The sequence below is a fragment of the Callorhinchus milii genome, unplaced genomic scaffold, assembly GCF_018977255.1.
Source record: "Callorhinchus milii isolate IMCB2004 unplaced genomic scaffold, IMCB_Cmil_1.0 Scaffold5, whole genome shotgun sequence".
NCBI classification, from domain to species: domain Eukaryota; kingdom Metazoa; phylum Chordata; class Chondrichthyes; order Chimaeriformes; family Callorhinchidae; genus Callorhinchus; species Callorhinchus milii.
Genome location: NW_024704746.1, coordinates 54,289,465 through 54,308,966, shown reverse-complemented (window position 1 = coordinate 54,308,966; position 19,502 = coordinate 54,289,465). Strand labels below are relative to the sequence as shown.

Below are 19,502 nucleotides of genomic sequence, written 5' to 3'. Positions count from 1 at the left end.
GCCACATCCGAGTGAGGGCAGGTCTGATCGGTGGAGGAGAGTGTTTCTGGTTTCAGTGCAGCTGGAGACTGTGAGGTTGAGTGCCACGAGAATAATCTCCTCTTATGTTTAGTCTAGTTATATAAATAGTTTGGTTTATTGAATATTTTTTGCTGTGAGGTTGAGTATTCAATAAATAGAGTTTACTACTCATGAGAAGCAATACTCAAGCAAGTATAGTCACTGTCATAAGTGGGACATAACTTAATAATAATAATAATCCTTGCATTTGATATAGCGCTTTTCACGTCTTCTAGACGTCCCAAAGTGCTTCACAGAAGATACTGTAAAGTGAATTGACTGTATATTTGTGGGCAAACGCGGCAGCCAATTGCGCACAGCAGTGTCCCACAAACAGTCATGGATTGAAAATGACCAATTTATTATTGTTTTTTTTTGGAGGGATTATTATTAGGCGTGTGGAGTAAGGAAACTTGACCAAAGGTTCGCCCTCTGCCTGGAATTGAACTCAGGTCTCTCACTTGCAAAGCGAGTGCTCTAACCACTGAGCTACAGGATTCCACCATAACTTACACCATAGATTAATGTTACAAATTAAATTGAACCTTATCTGGTTAAAAAAATGCTCAATGTACTTAGCAGCCAATTGCACACAGCAATGTCTCACAAATAGCCATGGAGTGAGTGACCAATTTTAATTGGGGGATTGTTGACCAGGACACGCGCTTCTCTTTTCAGTCCACCTAAACAGGCAAACGGGACTTCAGTTTAACATCTCATCCAAAGGGCAGCACCTCCAACAATGCAGCACATGCCCAGTAACGCATTATCCGCTTAGAATTTAGATGATGTTATTCCAAGTCTCAACGTGGGGTTTGAACTCACAACCTCTGACTCAGAGGATAGAGTGCTACAACTGTGCCAAGCTGACACGTACAATAGATTCTGCATAATCACAGCATTCTACAATAAAAAAGTATTGATGAAAAAGCAAGAATTTTAAGTAATCAGTGCAACTTACCCTTTTCCAACAAAAGGAGACTTTCATTTCCATCCATCTCTAATGGGTCCTCCAGCGTGTTACTATCAATCGATATATTGTCCAGTGAATTTTGAGATGGAGTTCTCTTCACATGTTTATATACTACAGGGCAGTTAGACAAAGAGGACTGCGAATGTTCCTTCAACCTTCCTCTGACATGTGTAAAAATTCAAAGTGGACATTTTAGCAACAGCTTTAAAGTCTGATATTATTGTGAACTATATGAACAATACACATTTTCTCCAAACTATACCATTTATAGATATTCCTTCCACAGATATCACAAAACAGTTTACCACATTAAAGTTATATCAAACTAAATAATATACACAAAGAATTTCCTATGCATGGTGCAGAGAGATAGAGAACAGAAAAGGTCTCAAGCAAAGGGGGAAAAGAAATACATCAAAGTATTTTAAATTGCAGTTGAGTCTGTGGATGCCCCAACCACTTGTGGATGTGTTTGTAAAGAGTAAAAATCACCAACTCCCACATACCCACATTTAAGAAAAATCAAAACAATAATAGTCATGAGTACAAAGCAGGAATACTACATTTGTCCAAGAAAGAAAAATTAACTAAAAGACTCAGGAGGATATTTTCTGTAGTTTGTGGAGGAGATCAAGAGTGGGGACTGGGGTCATCCCTCATCTCATAAATGGGGTGTGTTGTCATCACACCCGTTTTCTGATGACAGCCCAGTGGTATGTGGCATATAAAATGTCCTGTTATCTGCCTATCTATCTAAACCAGTGTGTCCAACAGGAGGCATCACCCCAGCCATTGATTTTATCAAGTGACCATTTCCAACATTCCAACTTCCGCTCTGTCTCCCAGGGCAGCAGCAGGAGCCAGTGGTTGGGAGGACACAGTGGAAATAATACCGGCTGTTGCTGTAGTCTGAGAGGCAGGAGAAAGAGGCGGGCGAGAGAGAGGGGAGAGAGAGAAGGGGGAGTTAGTGGGGAGAGAGGGGTGGTTTGGGGAAAGAGAGAGGGGGAGAGGGGGAGAGAGAGGGGGGTCAGGGGGGAGAGAGAGTATGTATGTGAGAGAGGTAAGAAAGGGGGAGTGAAAGAGAGACCGAGAGAGTAATTGAGAGAGGGACAGAACAGAGAGAGATATTGAGAGAGTAAGAGAGTGGGAGAGGGGGAGAGAGAGTGTGAGAGAGAAAGTGTAAGGGAACAGGGAGTGAATGTGAGGGAGTAGGGGAGAGAAACGTTGAGAGAGGGTGAATGAGACAGAGTTTGAGAGGGGAGAGTGTGTGTGACTGAAAGGGGGGGGAGTGAGGGAGAGTAATTGAGAGAGGAAGTGTATATGAGAGTGAGTGAGGGGGGAGATGAGGATGTCCCCCTCCCGTCTCTCTCCCCCTCTCAATCCCTTTCTCTCCCAATCAATGTGGGTCACTGTCTGTTGTGGCAGGACTACCTGCTATATAATAATAATAATCCTTGCATTTGATATAGGGCTTTTCACGTCTTCTAGACTTCTCAAAGTGCTTCACAGAATATACTGTAAAATTAATTGACTGTATATTTGTGGGAGAAACGCGGCAGCCAATTGCGCACAAGCAGTCGTGGATTGAGAGACCAAATTTTTTTTTTTTTTTGAGGATTATTAGCGATCCGCCAATCGAATAACAATGGGTTCCTACTTACTGCTAGGTAAACAGGGTGGTGTGGAGTAAGGAAACTTGCCCAACATTTCACCCTGCCTGGGAATAGAACCCAGGTCTCTTGCTTACGAGGCAAGTGCTCTAACCGTTGAGCTATAGGACTCCAGCACACAATGTCACGTTAGCAGATATTGACATGTGATTCGAAAATCAGCGCTATTCTCGGCTTCTGCTAACTTTGTTCCACTTCAAGCTCAGTTAATTTCACACTCTTGAAGCAAAAGAGCATGCGCACAATTATGTGACACATGCATGGATTCAAAGCCAGTCCAGAATCAACATTTCACAAACACCACAGATGCAATAGTAAGAGAAGCGCCAGCCATTTTCAGCATCTCCATTTGGGCATCGCCCCTCTTACTTACTGCTGCCATGATCGGTCAGACTTCAAAAAATTGTGTATCTTAATATGAGGTAACACCAACCTTGGTGAAAGTAATTTTTCTTTGCTTTTATCATTTTGCAATTGCAGGCGGTTCTCTTGGTCATGATCTGTTAAATCATTTAATGATTCTTCTGTTCTATTTTGTTTATTTTGCAAAATACTTGAGATTTCTTCTGGGCCATTCTCTTTAGACACAGTAAGATTGCTGTATTCATCTTTGTTTATTGTGCAAACATTCAGTGGGTCCATGCTTTGAGAACCACAGGGAACTTCAGCCTTTGATGGACCTGATGGTCTCCTGGCCTGATTGTTATTCTCTGAACTAGTTCCATCAATCCCTCCAGGGATATTTGATTTAGCTGGAAACTGACTGACATCAAAAAAGGGCTGTGCTACTATATTTTTTACTAAAGCAGAGTCACTATAAGATTTAGAAAGCACAGGGTCCATGGAAGCAACAGTACTTAAATCTGTGTCTTCAGCTCTGTCATTCCTTTTGTTGAAATGGTCGGCACTTGGATCAGCTGTCAGCAAATAGTTCTCTGCTGCTAAAGTATCCCTGCTTTCAGAAGGTGAAAGATCAGATTCTATAGGACTTATGTTCTCAGCTGAAGCTTTACCGTCTGCTTCATACTGAGGCAGTGGAAGAAGCATTAATGCCACTTCAGTGCTCTTAAGTAACATTCCAATGCAAACTTTTGTTTCTGCTGCAGGCTTTCCAGTTACTTTCTCTACATTCTTCTGCAACTGTTCCTGCAGCCTTTTCATTGATTGCTGGAGATTCAGTAAGAAGCGATACTGATGATGATTAACCTGTATGCTCACGTGCTTTTGCACATACACAAGAACATGAATATCTGCATCTAAAGGAGATTGCGTGGATTTCAAACCCGAAATACCATCCAAAGAATAGGGCTTCCCCAGTCCATTGGTAAAAGGCTCTGCTTCCATGCTGTAGTAATCCCTTAAGAGCTTCTTACGCTGCAAGCGAACACTCAGGTCACTAGATTCACTCTTTGGAATTAAGGCAGTTAATTGTCTGGATGACGAGATTGATCTTTGTGACTTTATGAATCTGTTGGGCTGGCAAAGCCATACTGAAAGAGGGAAAGAATCCACAAACCCAACAGGCCTTCCTTTTCCACTCTTCATACCTTCATAGTCCACCCAAAATTGAGAGAAATGCACCGCCCAAAGGTCAGTAGCAGCAGATGTTTTCAGTGCATTCGTACTCAACTGTGGATTAACAAATCCTTTATAAATATCATGCAACTTGGTGTCTTGCTCATGGGCGTGCCTTTGAAATACTGGGTGCAGTAAGTTAAAACTATCCTCGGATTTGGGAAAGGTTGTGAATGTTTTGCTAAAAACCTCCTCATCTTTGAATTCCTGCAGTATGGTCTCCAGGTCAGTGCATGTACAGTTTGGTGAATGTCTTGTGTTTGTGGCAATTACTTCTGCTGTCTGAATAGAAATTGATTGTGGGTGGTCTTGATGGTCATCAGGTCCCTTATCAGCTGGAACAATAAACTGAAAAAGTAAAACAATTATGTTTCAAAGTCTGAAAAAAATAAGTTGAAGTAAATTTCATCATATAACTGTTTTCTCTTCTAATATGCAAAAAAAATTTACAAAGATTTTTTGAAGTAAAATTCAGATCAATATCCTATTCCAAATGTATTTTCCCTGGTTCACTGATTCTGATCATATATTTCTTATGGAAAGGGAGTAGAAATAAAAAATCTAGATATGTCTAAAATACATCTAACTGGTGCTGTCTCAGCTGTGGGTTGAAGAGATTAAATACTCATTTCACAGCACAATCATCTTCAACCTTCAATACAAAAAAGAGAACAAGCAGGTTCTATTGTTTCATGGTTCTTATAATGATCATCAATCTGTACTATAATCACCTGAAAAAAGTAAGCTGGCATCTTACCATCCAGAAATTATTTGATTTGTGAAAAAGCAGCAATTCACCACTTGATGTTGCATTTTAAATTGAAGTTCATTCATGCTAGAGCTGAGTTCTTGAAAGTTCTTGGAGCAGGTGGTTTGGGGGCTTTTGGACAGCATGTGACTCTAAATCATCCTTTTACTCCAAGCTAATCTTGGGAGGCCAAGGACATGTCTGGGCTCGGCTTCTCCATCACCAACCTGTTCCTCCGCCCACCCTCTCATGCGTCGCCCATCCTCTCCTCCAATTCCAAATGCGAGGAGATGCTGGACTTCCTCAAGACGAAAATCTGCCCTTCCAACTGCTACCCACACCTCATCCGCCTCACATTCCTGCCCCTACCCAGCGTCTTGGGACCTCCTCCTGACGTGAACGCGCTATACAAATGTAATTTTGTATTGTACCCATCCATCCCTACACATCTTCAAACTTGTTTCGCCCTTCTCTCTCACCACCATTATGACCCAAATAAAACCCACGATCTACTCCCTCAACAGGATCCTTACCCCTCTCCTTACCTCCCAGCTCCACCTCCTTGCGCCTCTACCTACAGACATCATCAACCTCCTCTTGTCCCCAGCACCGTTCTCACCCCCTTAAAAAGAGTCATCACCCCCATACTCAAAAAACCTTCGTTGGACCCATCCCTGCTCTTCAATTACAGCCCCATCTCCAACCTTCCTTTCCTTTGCAAGATCCTGGAATGAGTTGTCCCAGCTTCACTTCTTCCTCTCCCGCCACTCCCTTCACAAACACCTCCAATCGGGTTTCCGTGCTGCCCACAACACAGAAAGAGCCTTGGTCAAAGTGACAAATTACATTTTGTCCATCTGGGACCAGGGCTCCCTCTATCTCCTCTGCCTCCTTGACCTTTCTGCTGCCTTTGACACTGTTGACCACTCTTCCCTCCACCGCTTCTCCTCTCACTTCAACTTTCATGGTCCTGTCCTTGACTGGTTCAGATCTTACCTCTCACACCGTTTCCACTTTGTCTCCACAAACAGCTTCTCCTTCAGCCCCTGCATTGTCTCGGGGGGGAGGGGGGGGTGTTCTCAGGACTCTGTCCTAAGGTTCCCTCCTCTTCAACATCTACATGCTCCCTCTTGGTGACATCATCTCAGACATGTATGCAGAAGACACCCAACTTTATATCTCTGCCTCCACCCAGGTCCATTGTTGTCCTGACAGAATGTCTGTCAGACATCAAGTCCTGGATGAAAGCTAACTTTCTCCAGTTGAACGTCAACAAGACAAACGCACTCCTGATTGGCTCCCGTTAGTGCCTCCATACCATCCATGGATGCTCTTTGCACCTCACTGAGCCAGTCCGGAACCTTGACATCTTGTTTGATTCTCAACTGTCCTTTCTACCCCATGTCCATGCCATGATCCGCTCTGCCTTCCCCCACCTGTGCAACATCACACGGCTCCACCACTGCCTCTCCCCTCAGCCCCTCATCCATGCATATGTTACATTTAGGCTCGACTCTGCCAACTCCGTGCTTGTTGGCCTTCTCAAGTCTTCCCTCCACAATCTGTAGATCATTCAGAATTCTGAAGCTTGTGTCCTCTCCCGCATCAGGCTCCATGACCCTATCATCCCCATCCTCGCCCGGCTCTACTGGCTCCCCATCTCCCAGGGAAGAGAGTTCAAAATCCTTGTCCTAGCCTTCAAAGCCCTCCACCGCCTTGCTCCTTCCTACTTCTGTGACCTGCTAACCCCATGTCAACCTTTCCTCTCCCGCTGCTCAACAGGTTCCAGCCTGCTCCACGTCCCCCACCCGGTCCACCCCACATCAGCAGTTCAGGTATTGCAACCTCTCTGGCCCCACCCTTTGGAACTCCATCTCACAGTCCATTCACCTTGCTCCCTCCCTTGCCTCCTTCAAGGCAGGTCTCAAGACCCTCCTCTTTGACCACGCCTTCGGCCACCTTCCTACCCCTACACTTCCTGCTCTCCACCCCCTCCTGATCCCATCCCCCTGCTCGGGTCCAAATCCCTGACTGTTCAGTGCTTTTGGATGTCCTCCCGACATGAAAGGCGCTAAAGAAATGTAATTTGTTTGTTTGTTGGGAGTAATATATTGTTCTGTGTGGGAAATTAGAAAAGGAGTAATGTTATTTTTCCTTCATCAATTTCTTCTGAAGGTAATAAGCTCCTTTTACTTTAAGAAAGATCTGATGTATTGTTTTTGGCAAATTGCAGGAAATAACTGCATGAATAATTTGTGGAAGCAAACTGCTGTTTTGATTGTCATACACGGAAACAGATAAGCAATTCTGAAGAGAGCAATCTGGTTCAGAAGTCTATCAAAAATCAATCAGACACTGCATACCGAGTGCACAGAATTCAACTACAAAAAGGCATGTGGAAATGGGTGGAAGCAAAGGCTATTCCTTCCCAAGTGTGGTTAAAGTGTTAAAAATTACATTATATAATGAACTTAAAACCACAACATACTGTTGATTCCAAATTGCATTATTTAATCTTCATTTACCTTAAGCATGAGCCCATCAACACGAATGTCAACATGTTCGTCTTTTTTCCCATTGTCATCAAGATTGTAGTTTGCTGTGAACTGTTCCAGACTTTGATGCAGATCTAGTACAAACTGATTTAGCCAGAGCATGCTCCTGGAGTCGAGAGTGAATTGAAGCGCATTCATCTGTACATACAGATTGGGGGAAGGGACTGCAGAGGAAAAGAGGAAATTGAATTAAAAAATTAGGTACCAAAAGATACAATTTTCTTCGAAAAAAGACAAAGCCCCCTGAACCTCAGAATTGTATGTATCTGATTTCCGCCCCCACCCACCCAATGAGGCACAACTATAAATCGCCTTGCCACTTTCTAATTTTAATTGGTAAAAATTGCCATGTTTGCCATATTTACCAATTTCTCCAAATCAGAAAAGTATGACTTCCCACCGTTATACTTTTTTGAATGATAAAAATGGTCTGATATTATTTCTTGCGTGTCATGGAAGTGACAACATGATGCAGTAGTCAAAAAGATAATGAAAAATTAAAAATAAAGGTAACATAAATGTCAATATTATCTATGGAATTGTTTGTTCAAAAATCAGCAACCCTAATTTTAAGGCATAGAGTCCTTGAATAGCTAATCAGAAATTATGAAATGTCATAAAATCTTATGGAAAGTGTAACGCTTAAGGAGACATTTTTTCACATAGCGAGTTGTTCAGATCTGAAAATGTATTGCCTGAAAGTAAGCCAATCCGATAACAACTTACAAGAGAGAATAGATGTTAGGGGAGGACAAATTTGCAGGGCTATCGGGAGAGCGTGGTGGAGTGGATTTAATTTGAACAGCTTTTTCAAAGAACCGGCACGGACACGATGGGCTGAATGGCCTCCTTCTGTGCTGTATGATTCTATGATTACCCATTCCCTTCACAGGTTTAAATATCATAAAGTCTGATACTTTAAGTTAAATAGTCGTCAGGGTGATTTGCCAAGGTGATTGAATAAGATGATAACCCTAAACATAACACACTATATTATGAATAAGATCGCAAATGCATTTATCTTTTCAACAACTTTTGAACAGAGTGAACTATTGCCCTAAATATCAACAACAACAAATTACATTGACATAGTGCTTATCATGTCATGTCACATCCCAAGGTGCTGGACGGGTTATAAGTCACATTACTATGCTCCATTTAGTGTTTGCTGACACATACAATACAAAGTTACATTTCACGTCAGGAGGTGCGAGACAGTTACATCTGAGTAATTGAAAAAAATATTATAACCATATTTTCCTTCCAACAAAGTGAAAAAAAGATTAACCTACCAACTTGATTTACAGACTGGATTATGTTGGTTAAAATATACTTTTTTAAAAAATGTTTTAGCTTTTACAGTTTAGTTGAAGTTCAAAAAAGATATGAATGTACAATATTATTAAATTACTTTGATGATGATGAACTCTATTCTATCCTGGCACAAACCTTAGTTTTAAGATGTTTCCACTATTTCCAAATCTTATGAAATTTCTAGTGTTCATGTTTAACATTCAACTCACACCATTGTTAAAACACCACTTTTAAAATATTTTAGCTAAACTCAATATTGTTCTTCCAGCCACAATCTACAAATTCCATGCAGGAATCAACTTGTGACAAAGTTAGATGATTGTTCCAATTTAAAACCAAATCACTTTGCAGAGGTAATGATAATACCTGTACAAAGAAAAGTAGATCTACAACTGAACATTGATGTAGATTGTTTTAGAATCTGTCCAACACATTCCATGTTGCTACAATGGAAAGCCGCAACGAATGTCAAAAAAAACAAATAGTCAATACATTTAAAACATTTCACAAATAAGGTTAATATATTAAACTACTGTGGCAGGAGCATTTCCTGGCAGCTAGTTTTATAGCTCTGAATATCATGGCCAACCAATATAAATGTAGCACTTATAAAAATCATTCTATTAAAGGTTTTTGGACAGATGGTGGACGGAACAACACAAAATGTTTAATTCACTGTATATTTTGGTGTCCTGCAGCGTAGTGGTTAGCTCACTTGCCTCGCAAGTGAGAGGACCTGGGTTTGATTCCCAGATGGGGCAAAACCTTAGGAAAGTTCCCTTATTCCACACAGCTCTGTTTACTACCAGAGGGGCCTTTCTGGGCCCGTACCAGTATTGGACAAGTTCAGTATTCTACAACAGACCATGAGGGATTCCTTGGGGTCTGGAGGGAACATTACATGGAGCTGGTTCTAACCCAACAGGCTGTAGCAGAGACCATCTTCATGGAGGCTGCAGGAGCTGGCGAGAGACGTGGACCAGATTGAAGGCCTAAATGACCCAATCTGCTGGGAGGAGGTGGACTCCACACTGCAGCACATTGCCAATGGTAAACCTGATGGTGTGGACAGCATCAACGGTAAATTCCTAAAAGCTGCTCTGAGGATGGAGATGGAGAATGGTGAGGATCTTACAGGTCCAACCTAGGAATCCCAAACTTGCCTTGGAGCTGCCCTCTTAGCGCTGCTCAACAGGATTCTTTCTGAGGCACGCAACCGTCAGTGTTCCAGAGGGCAATTGTGGTGTCTATCCACAGAAAGGGTGACCCCAGTGAAACCGATAACTAGAGGGATCCCACTGATTTCAGTGGCTCTTAAAGTGGTGTTCACATAGTCACTGCATGTATAGCACACACATTGGAGATTCTCAGTATAATTAGGAAGGAGCAGGCTGGATACCGTTTTTGTGAAGAACGTGTGAGAAATGTGTGGAACTGTATGAGATCGCGGAAGCCATAAGGCTGAGGGAAAAACCGCCTATGTTGCTTTCATCGACTTTCACAAGGCTTTCGACCAAGTTTCCTCATGAGACCCACATGATGCAAAACCAAGAGTAGTGATAATAGGGGACTTCAATTAATCTAACAAAGACTGGCAAAATAACAGTGTAAAGGGCAAGTAGGGGCAAGGATTCGTGAAATGTGAGCAGGATAACTTTCTGTATGTTTCCAACCCAACGAGGAAGGAACCAGTGCTGGATCTAGTTCTGGCCAATTAAGTGGGGCAAGTGTAGCAGGTTTCAGTAGGAGACCATCTGGACAACAGTGATCACAACATCATTAGGTTTGGAGTACTTATGGAAAGGGACAAGGAGCAATCAAAGGTGTAGATACTCAACTGTAAGAGGGCTAATTTCAGTGAGTTAAAAAGGGAACTAGTCAAGGTGGCCTGGAAAGAAATACTGGAAGGAAAAACAGCTAATGAGCCTTCAAGGAGATAGTTCGGGGACAGAACCAATAGATTCCCTGGATGAATAAGGGATTAAAATAAAACAGCAAAAGGAGGCTTGTGATAAATGTCAAGTCCAAAATACAGAAGATAGTCAAATAGAATATGGAAAGTACAGAGGAGAAATGAAAAAGGAAAATAAGAGATTGTATGAGAAAAGATTAGTGGGTAACATAAAAGGGAACCCTAAGGTATTTTATAAGTACATAAAGAATAAAATTAGTCAAGGGTAGGGTGGAGCCAATTAGGGACCAAAGAGAAAATTGTCTTGTGAAGGCAGAGGGCATGGCTGACGTACTGAATGAGTACTTTGCATCTGTCTTCACAAAAGAAGAGGATGCAGCCAATGCCACAGTATTGGAGGAGAGGATAGAGAAATTGGATAGGATAAGAATAAACAGAGAGGAGGTAGCAAAAAAGGTTGACGGTGTTCAAAATAGATAAGTCACTCGGTCCGGACAGGATGCATCCTAGGTTACTGAGGGAGGTAAGGGTGGAAATAACAGAGGCTCTATTCACAATCTTTTAATCCTCCTTGGACACCGGAGTGTGCCACAGGACTAGAGGGTTGAAAATGTTACTCCCCCATAGGAACAGAAAGATAAACCTGGGAAAGGCAAAGGGGCAGAAAGATAAACCCGGGAAGTATAGGCCATTCAGCCTAATGTCAGTAGTGGGGAAACTTCTAGAGGAGACAGACAAAATAAATTTTCACTTAGAAAAATATGGGTTAATAACGGACAGCCAACACTGATTTGTTGAAGAAATATCGTCTCACAAACCTGACAAGAGATTTTGATGAAGTAACGGAGAGGGCGGATGATTGGGTTGATGCAGTTTATATGGATTTTCAAAAGGCGCTTAACAAAAATGCCAATAAAGAGACATAGAAGTAAAATAGAAGCCCAGTGGTATTAAAGGGACAGTGGCAGCATGGATATAGAACTGGCTGGGAGACAGAAAATGGAGAGTGGTGGTGAACAGCTATTTTTCTGTCTGGAGGGAAATGTGCAATGGTGTTCCCCGGGATCGGTATTGGGACCACTGCTATTTTTGATCAATATAAATGACCTGAACTTGGGTATAGGGAGTACAATCTCCAAGTTTGCAGATGATACTGAGCTAGGAACAGCAGTAAGCAGTGACGAGGAAAAATGGGCAGATAGGTGGCAGATGAAGTTTAATGTAAAGAAATGTGAAGTGATGCATTTTGGGAGCAAGAATGAGGAGAGGCAATATAAGCTGATGGTACAATCTTAAACGGAGAGAAGGAACAGAGACACCTGGGGGTTCATACAAGTAAATTTTTGAAGGTGGCAGGACAGATAGATAAAGCTGTTAAAAAAGCATACGGGAGACTCGGCTTTATAAATAGGGGCATAGAATACAAAAGTCAGGAAGTTATGATCAAACACCTTTATAAAACACCGTTTAGCCTTCAGCTAGAGTACTGTGTTCACTTCTGGGTACCACACTTTAGGAAGCATGTCAAGGCATTGGAGGGGGTGCCTCCAAAGGAGATTTACCAGGATGGTACCAGGACTGAGGGACTTCAGTTATAAGGAGAGGCCAGAGAAGCTAAGAATATTCTCCTTGGAACAGAGAAGGTTAAGAGGAGATTTAATAGAAGTTTTCAAAATTATAGGGGGGGTTCGATAGTGAACCAGGAGAAACGATTTCCGCTGGCAGATGGATCGGTAACCCAAGGACACCGATTTAAAATAGTTGTTAGGATAAACAGTGGGGAGGTGAGGAGAAATTTTTTCACACAGAGATGTTCAGATCTGGAGTGCATTGCCTGAAGGGGTGGTGGAAGCCGATTCGATAACAACTTTTAAGAGAGTAGATAATTATTTGGCGAGGACAAGTTTACATGGCTATGGGGAAAGAGCAGGGGAATGGGATTGATTTTGATAGCTCTTTTCAAAGAGCCAGCACAGATATGATGGGCCAAATGGCCTCCTTCTATGCTGTATAATTCTATGATTCAATGATGAAACTGGAAGCTATGGGAGTACATGGCCGAATCCTGGATTATATCTGGAATGTATATTCCAGCTCCAAGATCTGCATAAGGGTAGAAAGTGGACTCACTGAGTGCATCCCTCTGGAAAGGAGAGAAGGCAAGGCTGCCCATTTTTTAATGTATTCATCAACAAGGTGTTGGTGTATCCGTATCTGTTCCAAGTCTCTTTAACAGGATTGCAGCTCTTCTGTTTTCAGAAGTGCCTGTTGGACTCATCTGGGGTCCTTCTGCACTGCCCCCGACATCTTGATCACTGGGCCAAATGGTGAGACATGGTGGTAGACACCCCCAAGTGCGGAATCATGGTTCTGTACAGCCCAAGGGAAAACATTGAGGAAATTGATTGGAAGATAAAAGAGGCATAAGACCCAATCGATGACTCTTATCGGTACCTCAGGGTTTGGTAGACACTAACTTCAGCCCGGAGGACCGGACTGAGAAGGATTGACGGGCACTCTGTTCACGCTCATCCCTCTTCAAGGACAACAAGGTCCCTATATAGGTCAGGCTTGTGGCATACAATACGGGTCTGCAAACAACCCTCCTTTATGGATTTGAGCTCCTAAGGATGCAGCGGAGAGAACTTCCTCTGACCCATCTGCAAAGTCCAGGATCAGCGGTGAGCTGCATTTGTGGTAAACACAGAAAGCGGTTGCAGGGAGGGGAGGGCTGCGACCTACACTGACCTGTCACTAAGCACCTTGGAGGGAGTATCGGCTTCAACAACAACAAATTACAGCGGGCACATCTGTTTGCCAAGGCCCCTTGCATGAGGACCTGGATTGAGCATCTGGTGCTGAGTAGGCCTGGTACACAGCATTGGACTTGGACCTCAAGAACATCAAAGTGGCTGGCATGTCACAAGCTGTTGTGTAAAGCTGTCGTGAACACACATTCAGCACTGGAATCCACCTTGATTGGCCTACACAGAGGCAAGCAGCTGTTGCTTAAACTCCGCACCTCCAACTGGTGGAACCATCGCTCAATGGAAAGGGATGTGTACCCAAGCTGCAGACAGAAAGACAGAGGTAATGCTGAACAGGGAGTGGGGGGGGGAAGGTAAGCAGGGTCTCCTTGGAACTGAACTGGTTCCAAGGAGACGTGCCTGACAACGGAATGTCAGAATCGAACCAGCTCTTTTGTGACAGTCTCGGTAGTCCAGTTCCTAAGCCAGGCTAATCCGCAGTATTCCAGGGCACTGCTGATGACAGTTCAGTCATCAGCTGGCTCATTGGCAGGACCTGGAAGGGCAGGCCAGTCACTGGGGGCAGGGAGTCATCCCACTTTTAACAGTTACTGTTAACCCTGCAATCCAAAGCCCTGATAGGTAGGGTGGTCCGAGCTGGACAAGCAGCGGGAAAGCTTGCCAGACAGCAATATCAATGGCAAGCTATGTGGATTGACTGCATCAGTACCCCAACACACACTATGGGGTCCCCAAGCTTTGCATTTTTATGGGAAACAACATTTTAGAAGAGAAGTACTGCGGTTGCTACGAATGCGCTTGCCTTCCTGACAGACTGCAGTAAACACAATTTACCCATGGACTAAATCTCCTGTTTTTTAAAGCAGCAAAAGAAAGCAAGTGGCAACCTGGCTCTTAAATTAACCACTACTACTCTGCACAATATTCAATACAGCGTAGCTTGTGCGATAAGAAATTATTTAATTTCACTTACAAGATTGTGAACTGAGGAATGATAAACATCTCTATTTCTGAGTCTGGTCACTCATGACTTTGGTCAAGGTGACTTATTTGGTTAGCTTCTCGCACAAAGATTTATCATAGCTTCACAAACTCCATATTTGTGGAGTCCTGTAGCTCAGTGGTTAGAGCACTCGCTTTGCAAGTGAGAGACCTGAGTTCAATTCCAGGCAGGGCGAAACCTTGGGCAAGTTTCCTTACTCCACACGCCTAATAATAATCCCTCCAAAAAACCAAAAACAATAATTAAATTGGTCATTTTCAATCTACGACTGTTTGTGGGACATTGCTGTGCGCAATTGGCTGCCGCGTTCGCCCACAAATATACAGTCAATTCACTTTACAGTGTGTTCTGTGAAGCGCTTTGGGACGTCCTCCTGACGTGAAAAGCGCTATATCAAATGCAAGGATTATTATTATTATTATTATTATTATTATAGCTCAAAATTGACATTGACCTGTTCTCCAAAGGGACGCCAGCTTTATAGTGTAAGCCCTTTTCCTTCCGTCATACATTAAAATACATCACATAATAAATATTATCATTCAAAAAGCTCTTACTGGGGAAATCTTTTCCATCCGGGAAATAATATTCGGTGAATTCAATATGAATAGCTGACATCTCCGGTGGGAGGTATAAAGACTTCTTATTGCAGGAGATCATTGTCTTGGGGAAAGCTCGGCGCTGGTCTGCTGTGGAAACCTACAGAAGGAACAAATTAAAAAGACCTTCATAAAAAGAATTCTGTCACAGTGATCTCACCAGCACTTCCTAAGGTACTATAATTTCCAGAGTACACAATATCTTGTAAGATCTCCAGAGTATACTGCGCTCTGTAAGCTTAAGGTTTCACCTGAGACACAAGAATTTTTAATACAATTAGGTTTCGAAAGTCAGTCATAAGCACCATGGTGTCTGCCCATTGTCACTTATTTTGTACACAGTCATACCTTCTCAGCTTTAGATTTTCACCTGGTCTTTCTACAACAACAAATTGGATTATATAATCAGCGAGGCAATGGGAAGGGGAACTATGGAATGCATCGAGCCTGAAAATGTAGAGGTAGGTCAGGGCAACTTTTCCAGCCAATTACCCAAGATTCATTCTACTTTGCATACTTCCTAAATGTATCCAGTCTCTGTTACTAGGTCTGAACCAGGGATCAGCACCATCAAACATGTTAACTATCACTGGCTACACACACACACACTAATTTTCACACACATGATACAGCTTTCCTCCTCTAGAACAAAGTTGAGTCCTATATCGCATCAGCTGAAGGAAAGTCAAGTTCTAAGCATTGTTGACAGTTCACTTGTCGTTTGTGTCTCTTTTTCCATAATACAGTTTTGTATTATCTACAGAATTGTAACCGTGCACTAGCTGGAAAAACAGCCTTTAAAGCCACTTATTAAAGGAAAGTTTATTGGGAGCAATTTCTGTTGAAAGGGAACCAAGAACAAGGATTAAAACTTTACATGTATACAATGCAAACTTTTAATCTTTGCTCTTGCTTCCCTTCCCATTGTGTTTACATTAAAACAAAATATAAAAAGTCAATTTGTTTGTAAGAGAATGCGGAGCTAAAATGAATTACCAAGGGTCAGGAGATAAGAGACGCAGTACAATGACCAGATCCGATTAGGAAGAATCTGGTTATTGTGCCGATGCTGCTAGAACGGTATAAAGATAGGAAACTTAGAAAGGAAAGATATCGAAGAAAGGAGGAGCACCCAAGAGAGGAGGGCAGCTGGCTCAGTGGACTCGGGGGCATGTGAACTCTGACTATCAGGACTCAGAGCAGGAAAAGAGCAACCGACTACCGTGCTTACTGCCGGTATTGGGGATTCGGAACAAGACACCAAAGAGAAGGTTTTCGGAGAAGAGTACGGAAGACAGGAGGAGCGAATCGTCGAGGAGGGACAGTTTAGCTCTGCTGATTCAGAGGGCATGCAAACCGCCGACACCGGGACTGTTCAGGAATCAGTGTTACCAAGTGACTAGTTGCTGTGCGTACTGGAACTTAGGTAACCGAACGACAGGAGATTGAACCAGTAAAAGAATAGTAACAGAGAGGAGCGGAGTTTCGAAAGGATACAGCCAATCTGTAGCAGTTCAGATCATCAGCTCAAAAAGGGATCAACACATCCGACCATCAAACTCAAAGTGCAGCCAGACAAAGGGAACGAAAGACACAAAGAGAGAGAGAGAGAGAGAAAGCTGTGTAAGGCAGGAAAAAGAGTAGACCTTGAAGTGATCTCCAGGCAAAAGCCCAGAAAACCCAGTAGTATAATTACACCTCCTCGCATCCAGGCACCATTTCAACTCGGCAATACTAACCCTGAAATGTGTATGTATTTGATGTAAGATTTATTGAATGTGATTACATATTGCTTACAGATAGAAACTACTGATATCCAACCAGTGTATAACCATGCTATTTAATCTGTGCCTGCTAACTTGTATCAAACAATAAAATCATAATTTTAACACCTAATCTGACTATGTGACGTCCTTGTCAACCCGTGCACTGGAAATTTACGCAAGGAAGAAAGGAAGGAAAGTTAAGAGAAAGACAAACAAGAACAAATACCACTAAGGGAAGGATAATCAAAAGGCAAAGCATGAGAGAATGATAAAAAATGAGGAAGGATAGTGAAAAAAGACACTGAAAGATTTGAAAGATACGTAAATGTGCAGAACTAAATGGGGACAACTTTACTCTTTTTGTACCATGTTTCCATCTTACCTTTCTTTTTTAATACAATCTCTGTGAAGTTTTTAGACAATGTAAAATGTAACAAGTGAAGTAAAAGAGAACTTTAAAGTATCTGGTTCTCACCTGATAAATACTTAAATCCTCCACTCTGATTACAAAACAGCTGGATAACAGTTTTGTCTTTGATTGCTGAACAGTTGTTGCTGTAGAATTGGGAGAACTGGTCCCTTTTGGGATCTGTTCTTTGCCTGTTGTTACAATTTTCTGCCTAACTGTGGTATCTGTATGGATTAAAAACAAACAGCTTTACTTAGAGGAAAGATACAGAATCCTTTGATATATAAACTGACAGACATTATTTTCTTGAGTTAATTTGGTTTCAAAGACTTTATAAACAGGAAATGTACAAGTCTTCAGCAAGGAACAAGGTGACCAGTGGGTGCCTTAGAAATTGAGTTAGGACCGCCATTGATCTTTTTCGGCTCCCGACAACTCATTTTTGGCTCTGACCTCTTCAACCTTCTTTGCACTTCTCTCAAACTCACCAAGCCAGTGTTCAACTCTGGTCTTTGGTTCAATCCTCAGCTCTCCATTTGTCCTTGCGTTCTGGCCCTCACCAAGACCACTTTTCTTCATCCTCGCTACATTGCCTTCCTCCATCCCTACCTTACACAAAATGCTGCCTAAACCCCCATGCCCGCCTTCCTTACCTCCCAACTCACATTCATTCCTCACTAGTCTCCCTACTTCAATCATCCACAGGCTCTAGCACCTCCCTTTCTCTGTGATCTTCTCATACCCCACCTGATACACTTACCTTCTCCATCCCAATATCGTGGATTACCCTTTAGTAACTACATTTCCAATCTCTGGGACTGCATCTCTCCACCACTCCACCGCACACCCTCTCTGTTTTTAAATCCCACTCCTCTGACCATACCTAAGATCATCTCTCCCATCGTTCAGTACCCAACCATCTCTATGAAGCGCTACCAGATGTTAAGATCTCACCAGCTCCACAGTACATAAAATACAATTCATTCAAAACTCCGCCGCCCGTATTCTCACCCGCACAAAACTCCATACCCCCATCACACCAGTCCTTGCCAGGCTCCACTGGCTCCCAATTACTGAACGGATTGATTTCAAGATCCTCTAACTTGTTTTCAAATCCCTTCATGCCCTTATACACCTCTATCTATCGGATATGCTTCCCCCCCACTCCCCTATCCGCTGCCTCTGCTCGGCTGGCTCCAGCCTCCTGTTCATCCCTCGTTACCTCTGCTCCACCATCGGATGCCGTGCCTTCAGCCACCTTGCCCAGAAACTTCGGAACCTTCTCCCTCAATCCCTCCGCCGTTCCCCCTCCCTTCCCACTTTTAAATCCCGCCTAAAGATCTTCCTTTTTGATCGTGCTTACGATCACCTCCCCCTCCCTTTCCCCTGGCTCAGGGTCAGACCCCACCACTGTGAAGCACTCCGGGACGCTGTCCCACATGAATGGAACTATATAAATGCAAGTTGTTGTTGTTGTCCTACATGAAAAGTACTATATATATGAAAGTTGTTGTTTGATGTTGATTACACTGTGTAAAAAAAAAGGAAATATGTGGGTCATATAGATTTAAGAGTTGGATTGACAAATGGCATGTACAATTTTATAATGATAAATGCAAGGTAATAAATACAAGTAATAATGATCCCTGCATTTGATTTTGTGCCTTATCACATCTTTGAGACGCCTCAAAGCGCTTCACAGAATATACTGTAAAGTGAATTGACTGTATATTTTGTAGGCGAAACGGGCAGCCAATTGCGCACAACAGTGTCTCACAAATAGCCATGGATTGATTTACCAAATTATTTTTTAAAAATTATTTTGAAGGCATTCTTGCCCCCAGAAAAGCGATCTGCCAATTGACTAACAATCAGGTTCCTACTTACTGCTACAGAAGTAAGGAAACTTGCCCAACATTTCGCCCTGCGGAAATCAAACCCAGGTCTCTCGCTTGCAAGGCGAGTGCTCTAAGCCCTGAGCTACAGGACTCCACGAATAAGATAATAAGATTGGGTGAGGAGAATAAGTCATTGGGATACAAGTTTAACAGCAGACGACTACAAAAACATAACAAAGGAGAACTGGGGTGCTGGTAACAATTTTGCTTCATGGTATAAAAATAATAGTCTGCCCTGTTGTAATGCAATGA

At 42.6% G+C, this 19,502-nt stretch overlaps 1 protein-coding gene across 1 annotated transcript in view; it reads right to left on the bottom strand.

Annotated features, from left to right (window-relative positions):
• The window catches only part of uhrf1bp1l (UHRF1 binding protein 1-like), a 119,960-nt gene that overhangs the window by 38,418 nt on the left and 62,040 nt on the right, over positions 1–19,502 (bottom strand). Inside the window, exons 11-15 of the mRNA XM_007907722.2 lie at positions 17,419–17,576; positions 15,136–15,277; positions 7,552–7,745; positions 3,137–4,626; positions 1,022–1,194 (exon numbers count right to left, since the gene is read on the bottom strand). Coding sequence (XP_007905913.1) covers positions 1,022–1,194; positions 3,137–4,626; positions 7,552–7,745; positions 15,136–15,277; positions 17,419–17,576 — 2,157 coding nt within the window. The remainder of the gene's footprint in view (positions 1–1,021; positions 1,195–3,136; positions 4,627–7,551; positions 7,746–15,135; positions 15,278–17,418; positions 17,577–19,502) is intronic.